The 19,924-nt window shown below is 41.1% G+C and overlaps 2 protein-coding genes across 3 annotated transcripts; one reads left to right on the top strand and one right to left on the bottom strand.

Moving 5' to 3' along the window:
• The first annotated feature begins 579 nt into the window (after positions 1 to 579).
• ergic3 (ERGIC and golgi 3) lies at positions 580 to 16,409 on the top strand. 2 transcript variants are annotated; one of them, XM_044121672.1, is made up of 13 exons: positions 580 to 800; positions 4,176 to 4,246; positions 5,214 to 5,301; positions 5,369 to 5,488; positions 6,435 to 6,531; positions 6,603 to 6,768; positions 7,723 to 7,780; positions 10,754 to 10,785; positions 10,887 to 10,983; positions 14,336 to 14,400; positions 14,484 to 14,620; positions 14,837 to 14,892; positions 14,964 to 16,409. In XM_044121672.1, exons 1-13 carry the CDS (start codon positions 713 to 715, stop codon positions 15,041 to 15,043), a joined length of 1,155 nt encoding a protein of 384 aa, XP_043977607.1. In that variant the 5' UTR covers positions 580 to 712; the 3' UTR covers positions 15,044 to 16,409. The 2 variants fall into 2 exon arrangements, with proteins under 2 accessions (XP_043977607.1, XP_043977609.1); XM_044121674.1 differs by having other exon boundaries at positions 589 to 800; positions 14,393 to 14,400.
• Positions 11,128 to 13,878, bottom strand: romo1 (reactive oxygen species modulator 1). The gene is made up of 3 exons (XM_044121675.1): positions 13,730 to 13,878; positions 11,737 to 11,867; positions 11,128 to 11,348 (listed from the first exon to the last, which is right to left on the bottom strand). Exons 2-3 carry the CDS (start codon positions 11,865 to 11,867, stop codon positions 11,240 to 11,242), a joined length of 240 nt encoding a protein of 79 aa, XP_043977610.1. The 5' UTR covers positions 13,730 to 13,878; the 3' UTR covers positions 11,128 to 11,239.
• Positions 16,410 to 19,924: the final 3,515 nt, after the last annotated feature.

Below are 19,924 nucleotides of genomic sequence, written 5' to 3' on the forward strand. Positions count from 1 at the left end.
CTGTACTGCTTCTAGAAACAAATCATTAAAAAAAGAAAGAAAACAGCTGTTTTCTGGCTGTAGAAGTTTTTTTGGTGTCTGGAAAATGAGCTGTTTCAAAAATCTGAATCGCCTACCAACCCCTGCCTGTTACCTAGCAACAAAGCTGATCTCCATGAATGCTGATCTTAGCATGTTTTGTCTTTATTGCGTACAAGGCATCAAGTCTGCAAATTGTTTTTGTTTTTTTAATTAGGTTTGAGTGTATCAAAGAGAATGCAATCATATTTGCAATAAATACTTTGGCCGCACTTCGGACTCTGGTGTAAAAAAGCTTGATCCTCGGTATTTAATATTCAATCAACTGGCCTACCCCATTTACCACTTTAAAGGTTAAAATATTTTGCATTTTAACCTCCATTTTATCATACAATAAAGGTTACCAGAGGTTTGTCAACGCAAAATTGCACACAAAGGAAAAAAATGATTTTATTCGTTCTTTTTTTTGTTTTCATTTTATTGGATAATTCTCCTCATTTGTACTGTCAAAGGTCCTGTTGTTGAATAAAGTTTGGTAGAAAGAACAGAAGAAGAAGAAATTGACGCGGCTCCCGCTGATTGGTCCAACGGTGTGTCACGTGGTCCGGAAGTGAAGGGTCCTGATGTGTTTCTGGAGTGCAGGAGGGTTTCGATAAGATTCTGCGGTGTTCGGCTGGATTTCCTGGGGGAGAAAATGGACACATTAAACAAACTGAAGCAGTTTGACGCTTATCCTAAAACTCTGGAGGATTTCCGGGTGAAGACGTGGGGAGGAGCGACCGGTAGGAGGCTAACCGAACCGAACCGAACGGCGGAGCTAACGGCTGCCGCTGGTGCAGACACCGGGGGAAATATTCGTTATTTCTATATATCAGATCACATTCTACTCATTACAGTTTAATTAGCCTATTTAGCTACTTGTCTTTAATGAGGAAACCTAACACTTGTACTTTCTGGGAGTTTATTTCACAACTACTAAAAACTCAATGGCACCAAGGCTGTAGTTGACACAATAGGTTTATTTGTATATATTTTCTTTTTAATGATTGAGCCGTTAGTCAGTGGACCTGTTATATATTATCAGGTAGAATAAACTATAGCTTCGGTATTCTTATTTTCCATATGCAACCGATATTTATATCTTTTAGTTAAACAGAGTTAAACCCCCTTTCAGCTGAGACCTGGACAAGATACACAGGCAACAAAACAGCAACAACATTTCAATAAAATTACAAGAAATGTACATGAAACAGCTCCATGTTAATGAATTCCCTTCAGTGACTCAGTTTTCATTTAAATGCGATAAATGAAGTTCACTGTTATTTTCTACTAATTCTGCAGCTTCGAGCCAAAGACACAGAGTGCATAAAAATTCAGTAAATGTTCTTTCTTTTTAGAGAAAAATGGAGAGAAAAACACATTTAGGATTGAAAATATGGTTTAAATCCTGCTCATGCTCAAACTACATGAAAAACTAGAAATATCTCCATCTTCCTCTGCCGGGGGCCGGGTCACGGGGTCAGCAGACCTGGTCCGGTTCCTCCAGGGGAACCCAGCAGAGGAACATCGTCCCTCCAGCGCGTCCTGGGTCTCCCTCTAGACTCTTCACCAGGGAGGCGTCCATCCTGACCAGATGCCCCTCAGCTGGTTCCTCTCGATGTGAAGGAGCAGCGGCTCTACCCGAGTCCCTCCGGATGGCCGAGCTTCTCTCTCTTAAGGGAGAGCCCAGACACCTTGTGCAGAAAATTCATTTTGGCCGCTTTAATCCGCGACCTTGTTCCTTCGGTCTCGACCCAAACAGACCACAGATGGTTTCTCTAAAACAAAAGAACAAACATTTACTGAATTTTTATGCACTCTGTGTCTTTGGCTCGAAGCTGCAGAATTAGGGTGGGAACGTAGATCCAGCGGTAAATCGAGAGCAGTGCAGCGCCCGCTTCACTGCAGACACTACGCAGATCCACCTGTGGATCTCCCGCTCCCTTCCTCCCTCATTCCTGAACAAGATCCCGAAATACTTGAACTCCTCCACTTGGGACAGGACCGCTTCACACTCTGCTGCGAACCGCTCCAGTGAGAGCTGCAGATCACTGATGAAGCCAACAGGATCTCATCATCTGCAAAAAGCAGAGATGAGGTCCTAAGGCCACCAAAATGGATCCGACCAAAACCGTGGCTGACCTATAAACTCGGGTTTAGAAATATCTTGACCAAGTAATTCTAAACATCAAATGAAATAAATATTAAAATTCAAGTTTAAATTCCAGGATGTGATTAAATCACTCAAAATCAATCAAATTTTATTTGTATAGCACATTTCAGCATCAAGGCATTTCAAAGTGCTTTACATCAAATCAAACACAAAAACACAATGCAACATAGAATCAACAATAAAAACAACGTCAAGTCAGGTTCTGTCAATAAATTTGTAATTGATTACGTTTCAAATACAACTCTAAACAAGTGGGTTTTTAGTTGAGATTTACAGGAAGTCAGTGTTTCAGCTGTTTTTCAGTTTTCTGGAAGTTTGTTCCAGATTTGTGGTGCATAGATGCTGAATGCTGCTTCTCCTCGTTTGGTTCTGGTTCTGGGGATGCAGAGCAGAACCAGAACCAGAACCTGAGAGGTTCTGGAAGGTTGATACAACAGCAGCAGATCTTTAATGTATTGTGGTGCTAAACCATTCAGTGATTTATAAACTAACAACAGTATTTTAAAGTCTATTCTTTGAGCTACAGGGAGCCAGTGGAAGGACTTTAAAACTGGTGTTATGTGCTCTATCTTCCTGGTTTTAGTCAGAACTCCAGCAGCAGCATTCTGGATCAGCTGCAGCTGTTTGATTGATTTGTTGGACAGACCTGTGAAGACGCCGTTACAATAATCAATACAACTGAAGATGAAGAAATGGATGAATTTCTCTAGATCTGGCTGAGACATTAGTCCTTTAATCCTGGAAATGTTCTTCAGGTGATAGAAGGCCGTCTTTGTAACTGTCTTTATGTGGCTCTGAAAGTTCAGGTCAGAGTCCATCACTACTCCCAGGTTTCGGGCTGATCGCTGGTTTTTAGTTGTAATAACTGAAGCTGTGCACTGACTCTAGATCTATAACTCTAGATCTATAACTAGATCTATAACTCTAGATCGTTCCTCTTTAGGTCCAAAAATAATAACTTCAGTTTTGTTTTTGTTCAGCTGGAGGAAGTTTTGGCACATCCACACATTTATCTGTTCTAAGCAGCTGTTCAGTGATTGAATGGGGTCAAAGGTCAACCGGTGACATCATAATGTAGAGCTGTGTGTCATCTGCATAGTTATGGTAGCTGATATTATTTCCTGTTGTAACCTGAGCCAGTGGGAGCATATAGATATTGAATAAGAGGGTCCTAGGATTGAACCTTGGGGTACCCCACATGTGACCTTTGACCTCTTTGATGAGAAGTTTCCAATTGAAACAAAGAAATCCCTGTTCTTTATGTAAGATTCAAACCAGTTAAACACTGGACCGGAGAGTCCGACCCAACTCTCCAGTCCATTCAGTAAAATGTCATGGTCAACACTGAGGTCCAACAGAACCAGAACCAGCACTGTGGTTCTCCCACAGTCCGTATTTATACAGATATCACTGAACACTTTGACTAGGCCAGTTTCTGTGCTGTGGTGAGATTGGAAGGAGTCAAAGCAGTTGGTTATCGTTAGGAAGCTATTTAACTGTTTACACAGCTTTTTCAATAACTTTACTGATGAATGGGAGGTCAGAGGTCAGAGGTCGGCCTGTAATTCTGCAGTAGTGATTTGTCCAAATTGTTCTTTTTTATCAGTGGTTTGATTACTGCCGTTTTCAAAGCCTGGGAGAAAACGCCTGATGAGAGCGATGAGTTACTATTTGGATCAGATCAGTAGCAACAGCTTTGATCTTCAGGGTCAAAGTGACCTTTGACCTTTTTGGGAAAGCTACAGTAATGTTTCTGTAATGTTTCTGGAACTGCTCAGGTTTCCAGACAGATGAAAACTGATTACCAATCACAACTTGGAAGGGTTCCGTGGTTTTTACCAAATTTAAATTTACAGTAGGAATTTTTAAAATCTGTAAAATAAAGATCCATTAATTCACATTATGTTGCCATGAAATCAGATGTTTCCACTTTGTGTCTCTGCAGTGACCATCATCAGCGGCGTCATCATGTTCGTTCTGTTCCTCTCTGAGCTGCAGTACTACCTGACCAAAGAGGTGAGCTCCTGAATCCGACCGTCAGATTAACGCGGTCCTGTCCGGTCCGGTCCGGTCCGGTCCGGTCTGGTCCGGTCCGGTTCGCTCGCTGACCGGACCGATGCTGTCGGTTTTTATCGGGTTGGGAAACTGCAGCATTTCATCAGGAAGTTCGTTAATCGATCAGGTTCTGTTCCTGCTGAGATTTGCTGCTTCCATCTGTTATCAGAGGATTTACAGATTTTCTCTCATGTTCAATAGAAAAATTAAAAGTTTTCACCAGAACTTTATAAAAATGAAACATTGGGCCGTTTCCACCAGTTCAGGGAGCAGCAGTGAACTTTAGCCTCCAGGTGTGTTTCCTGTCGGGCCGGTTGGGTGGGATGAACTCGGGTTTCTTGGAAGGAAATGACTCAGCGTTTTTGTTGCTGATCTGGACTGAAAAGTCAGAAGATCTGGGAACATAAAGTTCCCTGAAAAGTATTTTCCTTCTTATGTATTTCTGAGGTTTTTGCTGCTTGAATATGTTTGATGATCAGAATAGTTTTGAAATGAGCCAGAGGAGTGGAGTTGATCCACTGATCTACTTTGGGATTAAATGTGAGCCTGAATTAATAACAGCTGGAGATTTTCCTCCAGGGTTTTCAGGGGCCCAGGAAGCCCAGAAGTAATCGACTCTTCCTGGTTTTGGACCTTTTTGTTGGTCGCATGAAGTAAACGAAGCAGCAGATCTTGTTTTGTTTCTCTCTTTCTGCAGGTTTAGGGTCGAACTTCAAGGCTGTTGATTTATTTTTATGCATCATTTTCTCTGCTCTTTTCTCTTTATTTCCCCTTTAACCTTTTCCATCTGTCTTCTTTTTAGGGCTACAACTAACTATTTTAGTCATCAGTCTATTGATTATTTTGACAATTAAACAAATAAAAAATTGTAAACATGTTAGAAATGTTTAGTGTTTAGGGGAAGTGAACGCTTCGTGTCGTCCTTCAGGTCCACCCGGAGCTCTACGTCGACACGTCGCGAGGAGACAAACTGAAGATCAACATTGACGTCATTTTCCCTCACATGCCCTGCGCCTGTAAGTGCTGCTGTTTCTCTGCTGTCTGCGGCTGATGGCGGCTGCCGCTAACCTCCATGTTTGTCAGATCTCAGTATCGACGCCATGGACGTGGCCGGAGAGCAGCAGCTGGACGTCGAACACAACCTGTTCAAGCAGCGGCTGGATAAAGAGCTGAAACCCGTCACCAACGAGGCAGAAAAACACGGTGCGCTTCATTCCAAACACAAAGCAGTTTGATTCAGACTGGAGAGAAACTGTAAACACAGTATGATCATGTTGCAGCAACCTCAGACGAAATGGTTGGCTGTCAGAATTGATGTAATAATTAATCATTGTAATCAATCATTAATAAAATGAAAGTCGTTTAGTTTAATCGGGCACCATCTCCGTTTTTGTGAAGGAATGAATTCGGTAAAAGAAACGATTCACACAAGAAATGATAACTTAAGTTTATTAACCATTTTCAAGTAATATTACGAGAATTTCATAATGATGCAAGTTCATCGTTTCAAAGATCAGTAAACTTTAGTTTTGTAAAGAACACTGTAACTGGAAGATATTTAAAAAGTCCAAAATAATCAAAATGACCAAAAACAATAAATAAAAAGGGAAATAAAACCACACACAATCAAAACCTTAAAAGATATAAAAATGTTAATCATCAGAATGAAAATTATGAAGATTTTTTCCTGCAAAGTCCCAGAAGCTGCAGCACTAAAATCAGGTGATCACACTGCACAAACACAACATCTTCCCAAGTATTTTTGGTTTAGTTTCTACTGCAAAAATCTCATTACACTTGGAATAAAACAAAACTAACTCCCAAAGGAGCTCGGTGGAAGAAAATGATTCCTTAATGTTGATGAGAAGAACTTGTTCCACTGCTGGATTATTTCATGAATAACATGACATTTATTTTCCCATGCAAAACTGAAAAAATCCACGAGTGAAACTAGAACTTTTCAACAATATTACAAAGTTATTACTGGAAATAAGCAGCTGGATCTGCTGAAAAGTTGTTCTGTTTCAGTTACAATGAGATATTTGCACCAAAAGCCAGACAAAAAGACTTTGTAAGATTTTGTCCTTCTGCAGTGAACGGCATGAAGCTAACGTTGTTTTATAGTCTCAGATGGTTCTGTGTTGTCCAGAACTGGGTCAGGCTGAAGACGGGGAAACGTTCGACCCGAGCACTCTGGACCCGAACCGATGTGAGAGCTGTTACGGCGCCGAGACCGAAGACCTGAAGTAAGAAACGCCGCCGCCGCTGCCGGCCGCTCTGCCTGCTGGGATTACTGCTGCTAACTGTGTGCGTGCAGGTGCTGCAACACCTGTGACGACGTGCGCGAGGCGTACCGGCGGCGCGGCTGGGCCTTTAAGAACGCCGACACCATCGAGCAGTGCAAACGCGAAGGCTTCTCGCAGAAGATGATGGAGCAGAAGAACGAGGGCTGCCAGGTTTACGGCTTCCTGGAGGTCAACAAGGTCAGACCTTCACGCCTTTCCAGTGGTGGGCAGTTACTGTAATCTGATTACTTTCTTCAAGTGAGAAATTACAATTGCAAAAAGTAATCAGATTACCTTTACTTCCACACAAGCAAACATTATTACGAAACCCAGATTTTGTTAGCCTCTCATCACATATCATGTGCGTTGTCATGGTAACGGGCAGGTGTGTAGATCAGCGACAGGTAAATTGGAGCGCAGTAGTAAACATCCTCGTCGCCGCGGCGTCCATGTCACAACAAACGGTTTAATTTGATGGAACTTTATACGATGGAACATGCAGACAGGAAGTGACCTGTGTCCAGATCTCCCTGAAAGATAAAAACCGTTTGTGTTCTGGCAGAGGCAGGCGGCGATTTCATTCAACGTTTCTGCTGCTTCCACCCGGCGGCCATGTTTCCTGTTTCCTTCGACTGGCTTGGCAGTTTTCAGCTGCAGGATTGAGAATTAGGATTGTTTTCATTTCCTGGTTTAGAGCGAATCAACACAAATGTAATTTTGCCAAATGTTGCTTGCTAGCATGGCTGCAACAAACAGGAAGTAGCGGTTGCTTGTTAGCATGCTGCAGGGACGGCTCTCCCCTCTGAGCTGAAGGTTTGGAGTTTGAAATGTTTCAGTTTGGTCGCTCTGGTAAGGATGGGAAAGTTTTGAACTTTTTTTTTTCTTATCTGCATTTTCAGGACGAGCCAAAAACCGCCTCAAACTTTTTAACAGAATTGAGATTTTGTATCAGGTTTTGTGGTTTCTGTCAACCTTTTCTGAAGCAATGTTGCAAAATCTGCATAAAAAATGTTGATGGAAACAAATTCCAGTATCTTTAGAGAAAACCGGCCCACAGCATCACGGATCCTCCGCCATTTCTACCAGCCGTGGTTTATTTTTCTCATTTAGAGCAATAAAATTGATCCCGAGTCGTTTCACTCTTTGTTTCAGGTGGCAGGAAATTTCCACTTTGCTCCAGGAAAGAGTTTCCAGCAGTCGCATGTTCATGGTGAGAACGTTTCCTCTAACTGAGCAAAGCCTTTAAACGCCCTTTCTTCTGTTTTACTCCGATTTATAAAAATCATTGAGTTCAGCAGTTTAATTCAGCTGGAATCGAATTTCTGCTCCTCAAAGCAAAAGGAAGAAAAAGTTTATTTATTACCTCCATCAGAATAAAGGGTGTTTGTTTTCAAACCTCTGACTGATTCTCATGTTCATCCATCTGTCGTCTTCGTTCCACCCTGAACAACCTCGCGCCCCCTGCTGGTGGTGGCGAGTCTCTACATGTCGCATGAACGTCTCCTTCTTCACTCAGCTCCTGCAGACTAGCGGCAGCAGCTCTGCTGAGCTCATCATACAAACTATGAAAAATGGCTGCAAACAGCATAATGATGTGCTGAAAGAACAGGAGCTTCTTAAAGAGACAGAGGCCCATTTTTCTGACTAAACTAGCGCCAGTCATTTCAAAGACCTGCTGATAATTTGATTCTAACGTGTTAAATATTGAACATAATCTGTAAATCTTACATCATAGCATAACTTGAGATGAAGCTCTGCTGCTTCATCCCTCATTTAAATTTGTTGTTTTTTTTATGTAGAAGTTCTTATAATATTACGTGGAAGTCGTAGTATTACGACTTTATTCTCATTATTTTGACTTTATTGCCGTAAAACTGTATTCTTGTTATGGTATGAATTTATTCTCATGATTAAAAATTGTAGCCTTGCTCTAATAGTCGTAGAGCTAACCTGAATTTAAATCAAGATGGCCGCCCTGGGCGATGACATCACGCTGAACTACGGAAACCCAGAGAGGAAAAAAAATCCAAAACAAAAATTAAATATTTAAAATCGATTTATTGATTGATCTATGAAATATTTTAAACTGTTTGGCTGGAAGATGCATAAAACCTTCTAATCACTGCAAAAACACAAAACATTGTCCTGAGCCGTATGCAACGAAATTTTGTTATGTATACACCCCTGTGCATACAAATGACAATAAAGTCTGTCTAAGTCTAAAATCTCATATTTTTGGTCTTGTTTCTCCAGCAAATATCTAATGTCAAATTTATTTATATAGAACTTTTGAAAACAGGTTTAAAACTGCACAAAATTAGTTCAGGTGTAATTAAATATTTGCACCAGGATCTAAATTACTTCAGACTTTGTGGTTTTGCAGTGAAAGATTCCCACACTGTGGTGGTGTTTCCTTTTAATGCATGTATGAATAAAGTTGACCAGCTGTGAATGTTTGACTAAACTGATCCAGAATCAGCTGAGTGATTATCTCCCATGATGCTTCAGCCTGACTGGCCCATCCAGGCCACCGTAGTTCTGTCTGCTAATAAACTGAAATCCATCCAGTGAAACTCAGCAGCTCTGCTGCTTCATCAAAAGTTCATCCATTCATCCATCCACTGTTTTCCTCTCTGTTTTAGCCGATTCCTCCTCAGTGGCATCAAATCAAGGCAGGAAATTAAAATGAACACAAATGTTCAATCATCCACAAAGGATGATTTGAACTGGGATGATTTGAACTGGGATGGTTTGAACTGGGATGATTTGAACTGGGATGGTTTGAACTGGGATTGGATGGTTGGGCTGTGAACCTGCGGTGGTTTTAGTTTCCTGTGCTGAAAGCCAGTCCATGCGACTCTGATTCATCTCATCGATATTTAAAGTGTCGGCAGCAGAAACAGAGACGAGAATCGAACCAGAACCAGAACCTGGTTAAGACCCAAATGCATCCTGTCCTGGAAAGATGTCTGCTGTGGGTCGGGCTGCACACTAGTTCTAGTTGAACCCAAAAATAACATTATTGATCTTTATATTCTTCATAATTCACATCTTATCTGTCGGTTTTGCTCAGTCTGGTTTCGATTGCAACCTGATTTTGAGGTAAATTGTCTGAAAACTCTTATTTTGGAAAGTGTTGTGCAGCCCCCCTTCAGTTGTCACGTTTCATGTCTGTTGCGCTGTCCCAGTGACTCTTCTCTCTTCTTTCTGCAGTGCACGCTGTGGAAAGTAAGTCCATCTTCCTTTATGCCACAGTGAATGCATGCAGTGTGTTCAGGAAAACCTTTCCCTGTTTCTGCTTTAAACACACTCAATGCTGGATCCATTATGATGTGAAGGAAATGTCAGAATAATCTCCGTATTAATTTAAAAGTGCATGATTATCACATCCATTTGATGTTTCCTAAGTAACTTTAACTGAATTATGTCAGATATCAAACATTACAAACTTGATTGGTCCTGATTGGTTTAGAGAGCAAAGTGAATGAATTCCTGTTCATAGTTCAACAAAATGAACAAGTTCTTCTATTTGGTTTGTTTTCTTATGAAATTCTCAGGAAAGTTTCTCGTTTTCCTCCTTTAGTTTCCAGAGGTAGAATGAGTCAAAAGTTACGATGTAAAACTGATGGAGGAAGATTTTAAACACGTCAAAACCCTGATGGTTCAAATCCCGCTGACATCAGTCACAGGCGTCCCGACGCCAGACGCCCGCTGCGTTGTTCTTCCAGACTTTTTAATCGATTGGTTTCGGATCATTAAAGGAAACAGAATGAGCTGCAGGTTCCTTCGACGAAATAAAAAACGAAGGGATTAAAGATGCTCATTTCTGGGTTTCAGCTGAACAGAAAACCAAGAAGATTCTTTTGGACCCGATGCGTTTACAGACCAGAGAAAGTGGGAGTTTTCAGGTTTAATGCAACAATTAAGAAGTAAAGTATTTAATTATAAAACAGGTTAATTGGTGCATTTTGGTGGTTTCAGTGTCATTTAAAATGTGTGTCAGTCTGTACTTTTACTTTGTGAAGGCCATGATGCTGATCCTGTTGCCATGGTAACCATATTGACTAAAGGCGATTGGTGTTTTTCCCCCTCAGCTGAATGTTCCTGATTTTTATGCTTTTATTAATATGCAAGTCTGAATGTTTTTGGATTATTTTCAATAAGTTTGTGTTTTTGTTTGCAGTTCATGACCTGCAGAGTTTTGGTTTAGACAACGTAAGTTTCCACATTTCTCTGGATATTTAAATTTAAAATGTTTCATTTACTAAAGACATCAGTTCAGTTATGAAGCTGCTTCTTCTTCTGTGGTTCTGCAGATCAACATGACCCACCTGATAAAGCACCTGTCGTTTGGTAAAGATTACCCCGGCATCGTAAATCCGCTGGACGGAACCGACGTCTCGGCGCCGCAAGGTATCGTCCCGCTTCCTCTGCTGCCAAACTGCTCCTTTTAAAAGCTTCTGATCCATTTTAAAGTTTAATCCCTTTTATTGAACCAAATTAAAGTGTTAAATTCCACATTAATGGAGCAAAACATGGAGGATAAAAACAGGGCCGTCGTGATGAACCAGAACCTTTATTGATAACTAGACGGCGGGTTTGGAGCATGTGGTTATCTGAGTCCCAAGGCTGTACAGTTTGAGGGAGGAAGAGGAGGCAGTGGCCTTCCTCAGCAGCGGATTCCCATCCCGATGGCCATGAAGGTGCCAAACGTCCCGCCGCTTTGCATCATGGTCTTCCCAACGCCGCCCATCAGTTCCCGGCCCCGCATCCCGATCCTGCAAACAGAAACAGTTTTGAGCTCCGATTTCACCAACAGCTAAAACGTTAGCGCAGCCGTCAGGGAGGCAAAACCTCAGGATTATTCCAGGATTATTCCCAGATTATTCCCAGACAAAAGTTCAGTTTGTCAGAAAGTTATAGGATGAAGCTTTATAAATTTCTAATGTTTAAACAATTAATTTGGCTAAGTTTTACCTTTATAAAATATGTAAATGATAATAAATACAGTAATTAGTCATGAAAAGCAAAAATATGTTGTCTTAAACCTGAACCGCACCAGATGAAAAAAAACAGCTGAGAAAGAAGTGGACTTTAACTGGGACATTTTCTTTTTCCAGCTGAATTAAATAATTTTCTGTTTTGGGTTTATTGGTCCAAACTCACCTGAGGCAGGAGAAAGTCCCAAACATGGCGCCTGCAGCCATTCCCACAGCGAAGCCCATCATGAAGCCCATCTTGACCCGGTCAAAGCAGCTGGGCTGGGTCTGGCCGTACGGACCGACAGCGACCGGCATCTGCAAAGGCAACGACAGCTCATTTTAATCTGAGCTTGACTGAGATTTAAATCTGCTGCATAGAAAGAAGGAAACCTAACGGATGAGAACACTGACTGAAAATTAGACTCTTTTTAAATGTGGGCTCATTTCATCTTCATTTTTAATCTTCAAAGCCAAAACCTTTGACCAGTTTGGCTAACAGAAACAGCTGCACTTTTTATAACAAGGTCTGAATTATAGATGCACCAAGAAGTTTTTTTTGGTTCTCACTGTGAAGATTGAAAAAGTCGAGATGCTTTGACTGAGTTTAAAGTCCAATATTTACCCAGTGAGGCTCATTTTCTGATCCCTGCAGGTCCTTGAACTTTCCTTCAGGTGGAACTGAATTAGTTTGTTTCTCTGCCAGTAACATGCGGTCAGGGGAGGCAAGTGAGGCAGAGCCTCACCTCTCATAACGGAAATATATGATAAAATAATTTATATTGCTATTTTCACCCTGTGGGTTGTACTATAAACTATAAAGTACCTATTTTTCATTTAGCTTTACCAATTCTGATTATTTTTTTCTTCAAAATCGCTTAATTTTCGCATTTTCCCATTCAAATGCTCGGAGCGCAGCAGGTGAGGCAGCAGCGAGCTGATCCTCACCTGGGATTGATCAACCTCTAACTGCACTGGCTGCCATTCTATGGGAGCACGATCCTCCTGTCTGTACGTCGCCAATAAAATGGCTAAAAAAAACATTTAATGGATGAACTGATTTTCCGTAAGTTAGCTTATGTATATAATGCACAGTGATTTTTGTCACTAATTGTGTGTAACGTGTTTTGTGTGCTGAGGAGCGATCATAAACGGCAGAACGGTTTTTCCCTTTGCTGTGGAGCGCAGCAAGAAATTAATAATATCTACATGTTCAAGTCTGATGGAGTTATTCCACCGTGCGGCTATGGATGTAAATGATTAGTCTTTTTGCCCCGTACGCAAAATTTCCTTATATAAATAATAACATGCAGGGGGTTTATATTTGTAAATCTGATTATGACTAAGTCAGTGTCTCACCAGTTATGAACCTCACCACACGTTACTGTTCTCTGCAGTAAAATCTCTTTCCTGACAGTTTAATCTTTCCTATTGACGCCTCAGTTAAAATGGCACTGAAGAGAAAAAAACCCAACACAGAACATGTCGGGTTGATTTCCATCTGCTGTAATTAATCACCTTCAATTTGTTAATACTGTGAAATTATTACACAATAATTACCTCCCATTGCAAGTAAATTATGAGGTGGTTGAATGAAATGTCAGCTACCAAATTTTAGAATAAAAGCTACAAAAGCATAATATCTAAAATATATTTTAAGCATTTTATGGAAATAATTACTGAGATAAACAACATTGTTTTGAAACCATTCCAAGTAAAAGGGGAATAATGCAATTATTCTTAGAAATAAACGTCTATAAATCTAAAACGGCCAATGTTTAGCTTAATACTTCTAACAGAAACAAATTATCCTAATATTCGTGTGTGAACCAGTAAAGTGTTTTTAATAAGTCTGTTTCTGTTTCTACTCCAATAAATGATGCAACTTTTGACCGCTGCAGTTTGTTGACTTTAAACAGGCTTATTTTCACTGTTAGCACCTAGCTGCTAACACATTAGCTTCTGTGGGGCATCGCCGCTTACAGTCCGCGGATTAGAAATCGTAACCTAACACTGAGCAGCTGAGTGTTTTATCTTTTTATCCTCTAACTCCTCCGTAGGTTGTTGTGCTAGCTTCCCATGCTAACGTCACCTGTGGCCTCCATAGGTAACAGCGTTTACCGTCAAACCTACTATTTTTACCAACAAACCCCGGAAAACGGGACCGTAAGCCATCTTACCTTCAGTTACTCTGTTGTGATAAATTTGAAGCTTTGCTTTTCTGCTTAAAATTCCTCTTACTGTTGAGCGCAGGTGCGATTAAATGTCTTTCTAGCAGACCTCCATAACCGGAAACAGGAAAGGGGAGAGAAATAAAGGTGGAAGAGATAGCGCCCCCTGCGGCTCAGTTTAGGATTGCTTGTTTGCTCTCATTTCGTTTGTTCATGTTTAAGACGAATCCACCTTAAAAACTGGGTTGTCATTACAATAACGTACTTTAAATTTTCATGTTTTAACTTTGGTTTTAGCCTTAATAACATAACAGGTAAAAAGTTACTATATTTGGTCATTTCAAATATTCTTAATACATTTTAAAAGTTTTCCTTTATTTTTCTCAATATTTTCCTTTTTAACCTAATTGCACTGTGAAATAAAATGAAGCATAAATGGATCCAGTGGAGGAATTGTTTTGGTTACACCAAAGAAATGTATGAAGCAAAACAACATTATTTGCTGACATTATTGTGATGGGGATCCAGCCGGTCAGAAGCAGATTACCGGACTGTTTTTCAGTTTTAAAATCTGTTGATAGTCGAGTTTAATTTGCCGACTGTTCGTCTCCACAGCATCAATGATGTACCAGTATTTTGTGAAAATTGTTCCAACCATCTACGTAAAAACAGACGGAGAGGTGAGTTAAACAGCTTTGTGTTTATTATATTTTCTGTTGGACTCTTTTCCACACATTTTCTGTGAATCTGTTTTTACCTCCAGGTGGTCAAAACGAATCAGTTTTCCGTCACCAGGCACGAGAAAGTCGCCAACGGTTTAATAGGAGATCAGGGGCTGCCAGGCGTCTTTGTTCTCTACGAACTTTCACCCATGATGGTAAAATTTACAGAAAAACACAGGTGAGTCCTGGCAGACGGCCAGTTTCTAAAAACCAGAACGGGTCGGCTGCTGAAATGTCCTTACTGTTTGTCATGGAAATTATTTGTTTCATGATTTAACACTTTGAAACCATTTGTTTCAAAAACAATCCAGTTTCTTAGCTCAACTGTTAGATGAAACTCAGTTTAGCTGTAAATAATAAATCCTTCCAGTATAAAGGTTAACTGTTTTCTCAGGTCGCTGACTCACTTCCTGACGGGTGTGTGCGCCATCATCGGCGGCGTGTTCACAGGTCAGTCTCTCCTTCCTTCTGATGCTAACTGAGCAGCAGAGAAGCTCACCGCATTCTCCTGATTCTTCCAGTGGCCGGTCTCATCGACTCGCTCATCTACCACTCGGCGCGCGCCATCCAGAAGAAGATAGAGCTGGGCAAGGCGTCCTAACGACGGCGCCCCCCAGTGGCCGCACAGACCGAGACGCTGAGCACCCAGAGGACTGAAACGGGCGGCGAGGCGGGGGGAGAAACTCGCCTCTTCTCCATGAACTAGACGTGAAACAAACCGAGACAGAAATCCAGAGCGGTGGAGCCGTTTGGATTTTCCTATCTGCCCTTCGGAGACGTACGGGTCGCGGGGGCGGAGCAACGGGAGGACGCCGCCACCAGGAGCAAGAAGCCGCTCCATCGCTACGCTCAGCGTTTGGTAGGAGAGCGAGGAGCAGCAGAGACGGACATTTTTAAGCTCAGATAATTTATTCCATCTTCTCTGACTCGCATGGTTCAGACTGTGGAGCGACTTTTTCTTCCACATCTGCAGCAGATCTGAAGAAAACAAAGTGAATCCTTCCAACCCAACACTGCCGCTCAGTGTTCAGAGAAAACCCAGCAGAGATCCTCCTGCAGCACCGCAAGGTATTAACCAGGAGAAGAAGAAGAAACTGCTCATTAAACTAATAAAACAGCTGCTGGTTGTCACTCCTTACCGCACTGCAAAAACACTACAGCTAAGGCCGTTCTGCACTGCAAAACATTTTTCTCATGTTATAAATTAAATAATCTGCCAGGAGATCTAGGACTTTTTAATCAAAATTTAGGAATTATTGGCTTCAAACAAGCTGGTATTTCTTAGTTTTGTCTTATTTCAAGTGAACTAGAAACTCAACCAAAAAACTTAATTTAGTGTTTTGCAGTGTAGAACCTCCTTTGATTTTCAACAACAAGAAATTGCATTAGTTGCTGAAGCTGGTTGGATGCCGGTTGGATGCTGGTTGGATGCTGGTTGTCCAGGTAAACATCCATCTGTATCCAAAGTTTCAGGCAGAAAACACAAAAGGTTCTGCAGCTTCCTGTTGGTTAGACGCCGGGTCAGATCCGGTGTCGTCTGTACTGGGAGGTTCTGATCCGTTGGACCTGCTGATCATTACAGCTGGTTTCACATGATGTTTCTGCAGGGTGATGGTTAGAACCTGGATCAGAACTTGGAGCCTGGGTTCAGTCCAGTTTAACCTTAGCGGTCGTGACGTTTTTATAAAAACAGAAATGTGCACTGAATCATCACTTCGTTCTGTATTTCCTAATGATGTGTTAGAACTGGACCGGTCCCGGTCCAGTATTCCCTCTGTCGCTGTCCCGGTCCTCTCGGATCCAGACGATGGTTCAGTTGTCGACGGTTTGCTGCTGTACGTTTCAACCTTTAGATCAGGGCTGTGTGTGTGAGAGAGATGTATTTATATTTCGAATGTCCACAAAGTGTTTTTAAAGTGACAAAATAAATGTTGAATTAAAGCAGCTTCAGCTTCGCCTGATGCTTATATCGACTCTTAGTCTGTTTTCCTCCAGTAGACCCGGTTCTATTAGAACCAAACCATCTGCTCCACCTCCAGCTGCTGTGGTTCTGAGTCAAACCAACCTGTTCCCCTCCTGGCCTGTGGGGGCGCTGCACCAACAACCACTGAAGGAAACCACACAAAAGCAACTTCCTTCTTCACCAGATGGAAACAAGATGGAGGCGTCAGGTTTTAGTGTTGGAGGATTTCTCTTTAGTCTTTGGCTAGGCTAGCATGCTACTTTTGGTTGCATTTACCCAGAATGCCCTGCACTGTAGTCCACTTCCTGCTTTCTTCAGTCCGCTTTTTGTTCACATTCTGAAACAGAGTGTTTCACTTCATCTGAACCCAGACCGAGGTTTGGAGGATCAGAGGTCGATTAGCGTTCACACCTCACCAATTGGACCGGACTTTGACTAGATAAACAGACTAGTGCAAATATGTTGGTAGATTTGAAATAAGACAAAACTAACACTAGCAACGTTTCCCCAAGCTGTAGGAGTTTGTCTGTAATTCCTCAATATCCACGAAAACTTCTAGCTCCACTGAGAGTTTTTTCACTAATAAAAAATAAAAAAGTTTCCATGTTATAAATGAAATAATCTGCCTGTAAAACTAGCGCTTTTTTTCAGAGAAATCACCATGGTTACTGCGTCAGTAAAGGAACTGAAATGCGTCTTGATGAGAAGCGGCCGCTAGATGGCGACATCAGACCAGGAGTTGTTGACTGTCTGACTCACGAAGGAGCAACATGGCGGTGTGAATGAAACGGCAGCTGCTGGGGAAACTTCCTGTCTGGATGTGAGTCAGAACCACGCAACGCTGACTGGACCGGCACAGTTCGGGGAGAGTACTGGCAAACTGGAAACAATTAAATGGTTCTGGGGTGAAACGGAAACTCACCGCACAGTGAACCGGGCCTGTTTGACCGGCTCAAAACCGACAGCGAGGAAGGAACGAGTTCCCCTGTAGAGCAGGCTAAACTAAAAAACAGAAAAAAAGGAATGTCACAATAAACTAAAATAAGTTTTAGTTACTGATTAATCTATTGATTATTATGACAATCGGATAAAACAAAATTGCACATTGTGCAGATTTTTTATTAAGTCTTTTTTTCAATACTAGAAATACATTAAAAAGATGCAAATAAAATATTTATTGTCCAAAAGTTAGAATCAGCATTCCTTTGATCATTTGTATCAAACGATGAATCTGCAGATAAAAATCCTTCATGAGAAAAGCTCAGGTTTACTGCTGAGTCAGAGTAGAGCTGATCAGGAGATTATTATTGATTAGCTGATTAATAGATTGTTTTGCAGAATGTGAACCAGGTGAAGGTAAAACTCAACCAGAGATCAAAGATTAAGAATGTTTATTTTAAATAAATATGAAATGTTTATATTTTTTGCTCAGTTTTGGCTGAATTTCTGCTCTGTGTTGATTTATATTCTCCAATTAATGATTAATTCAATAATTAATTAATCATTTCAACCCCACTTTATTTGACCTTTTTCCATCTGTTTCCATTTAAAATGAACTCAAGTTCTAACAGTTATATATCTATAGATACACATATCTAAAGTAGAGCATCACCTTGAATGCTGTAACGCTCCACCTGTGAAGTAAATCTGTTGAATTATGTTCTACTTTCCTGTGTAAATGTGAGAGTTTTGGTGAATACTAAATTATTTGACGATTATTTCTATAATCGATTAGTCACGATTAATCGTTTCCGCTCTAGCAGGTCTGGATGTTTTGCCTGCACGTTGTCCTAGATTGTAGTTTTAATTCAATCATTTTAAAACTGATTCTTCTTATTAATTACATGAGGAAGTGATCATAAATCGGTAGAATCTCCTCTGATCCAAACTCACCTCTGGTCCCTCATCTGGCTCTGACTGTGACCCCTGACTCCCCCAGCGTGTCGCCCGGCGGTGACCCCGCGGTGACCTTTGCCCTGCTGATTGTTACACGCCGTGTTCGCCGTCTGGTTCTGATTTGGTGTTTGCTCGCAGTGAGTCACAGATTCAGCAGATCTTTACTGAAGCCCGTCACGGGAACGTTATCGGAACGTTTTCCTGCTGGCTGAGGTCAGATGAAGGTCAGAGGACTTTCTACCTGTCTGGTGACGTCAGCTGCAGGAGGATGAACTTTATTCACGCTGCTCCTTTAAAATTCAATTTATTCATTTTCTTTAGTATAAAAATGCTTTGTTCCAATTATAGATCTCAGAAATCAGTGAAAGCCACTCAGTCACTGGATATGAAAATTATCAGTGTTTCAGTTCATTCCTACAATATCAGCATTGAATTTAAACAATGACAATAAAACACTACACTGCAAATACAAAAACTCACCAATTATTTTTTAGTTTACAGTGCAAATAGTAAATAAACTAACTTACAAGTAACTTTCAGCAGGATGAGGAGCAGATTTTCAGTAAATAATCATTGAATTTTGTTAAAAAGTGACAGATTATTTCATTGCCAACACAACATTTTCACACTAAAAACAAATATTTGCTTCATGCTGACTCCTGCTTAGATGCTTTTCTGCTGCATCATGTCTGAATCCAACAGCTGGATTCTCATCAGCATCACTAATCTGAGCCGGAAACGTTCATCTGATTCAGGTCCTGAATCACCATGACAACATGGAAATGTTGCTGAATTTTCCTTGGAAATTTTTGTGATTAGAACAGGAAGCGTTTCTTTTATTTTGAAGCTGACATGTTTTTATAATCTTTCAACCTAACTCATCTCTAAATAATAATTTCCAACATTCTCCAGAGGAGAGTCATAATTAGTTTTGAAGCGTCTGAGAATTTCACCATCCTGGAATGACAGTATTCCCACCAGAGGCAGACTGGCTTCCTGGAAATGTTTGAATAGATAAGATGTTTCTGCTCAGGTTGGCTCCCTCTGGTATTTTTCTGTGGGAGTGATCATCTGTCTCCATTCCTATCTTCACTCACAGGACCAGAGGTTGCGCCTCCAGGAGCAGAGATGTGGGATTCCCAGCATTCCCAAAACATCACTGATAATCCTCACTAAAGCTTTTTGTTTTTCTCCTTTTCTGAAATCTGTTTTTATTTCTGCCTCTGATTATAAATACTTGAAAACCCTGAAAAATTACTTTAAAAGTGCAGCACTTCCTCCTCCTGAACACAAGTAGAGAGATAAATTAACGTGTTCAGTTCCTTGCTAACTGTTAGCTGTTGGTTTTGTTGACAGGAAGTCCGGTTCAGATGATGTTCTGGTTCCAGTTTTCCTCCACAAACTCAGAAATTCAGACTTTCACAGAAGCTGAAGAGACTAACCTGTGTTCATAGTTTCTCCTTGTGGACCAGAGCAGGTCAAAGGTCAAGGAGCACATGTCAGCTGTGTGTGTGTGTGTGTGTGTGTGGAATGAACCTTCCCTCTGATCTGATCACTTCCTGTTTCTGGGTTTTGACGCCATCAGATCCAGCTGCTGCTCTAACAGCTGCAGATGTTAGTGTT

The sequence above is a fragment of the Gambusia affinis genome, linkage group LG07 (assembly GCF_019740435.1).
Source record: "Gambusia affinis linkage group LG07, SWU_Gaff_1.0, whole genome shotgun sequence".
NCBI classification, from domain to species: domain Eukaryota; kingdom Metazoa; phylum Chordata; class Actinopteri; order Cyprinodontiformes; family Poeciliidae; genus Gambusia; species Gambusia affinis.

Coding starts and splice junctions, on each gene's coding strand:
- ergic3 (XM_044121672.1), top strand. CDS start 713: ATGGACACATTAAACAAACTGAAGCAGTTTGACGCTTATCCTAAAACT. Junction 801..4,175: donor GACGTGGGGAGGAGCGACCG/GTAGGAGGCTAA, acceptor GTGTCTCTGCAG/TGACCATCATCAGCGGCGTC. Junction 14,621..14,836: donor AAATTTACAGAAAAACACAG/GTGAGTCCTGGC, acceptor CTGTTTTCTCAG/GTCGCTGACTCACTTCCTGA.
- romo1 (XM_044121675.1), bottom strand. CDS start 11,867: ATGCCGGTCGCTGTCGGTCCGTACGGCCAGACCCAGCCCAGCTGCTTT. Junction 11,349..11,736: donor GGGACTTTCTCCTGCCTCAG/GTGAGTTTGGAC, acceptor TTCTGTTTGCAG/GATCGGGATGCGGGGCCGGG.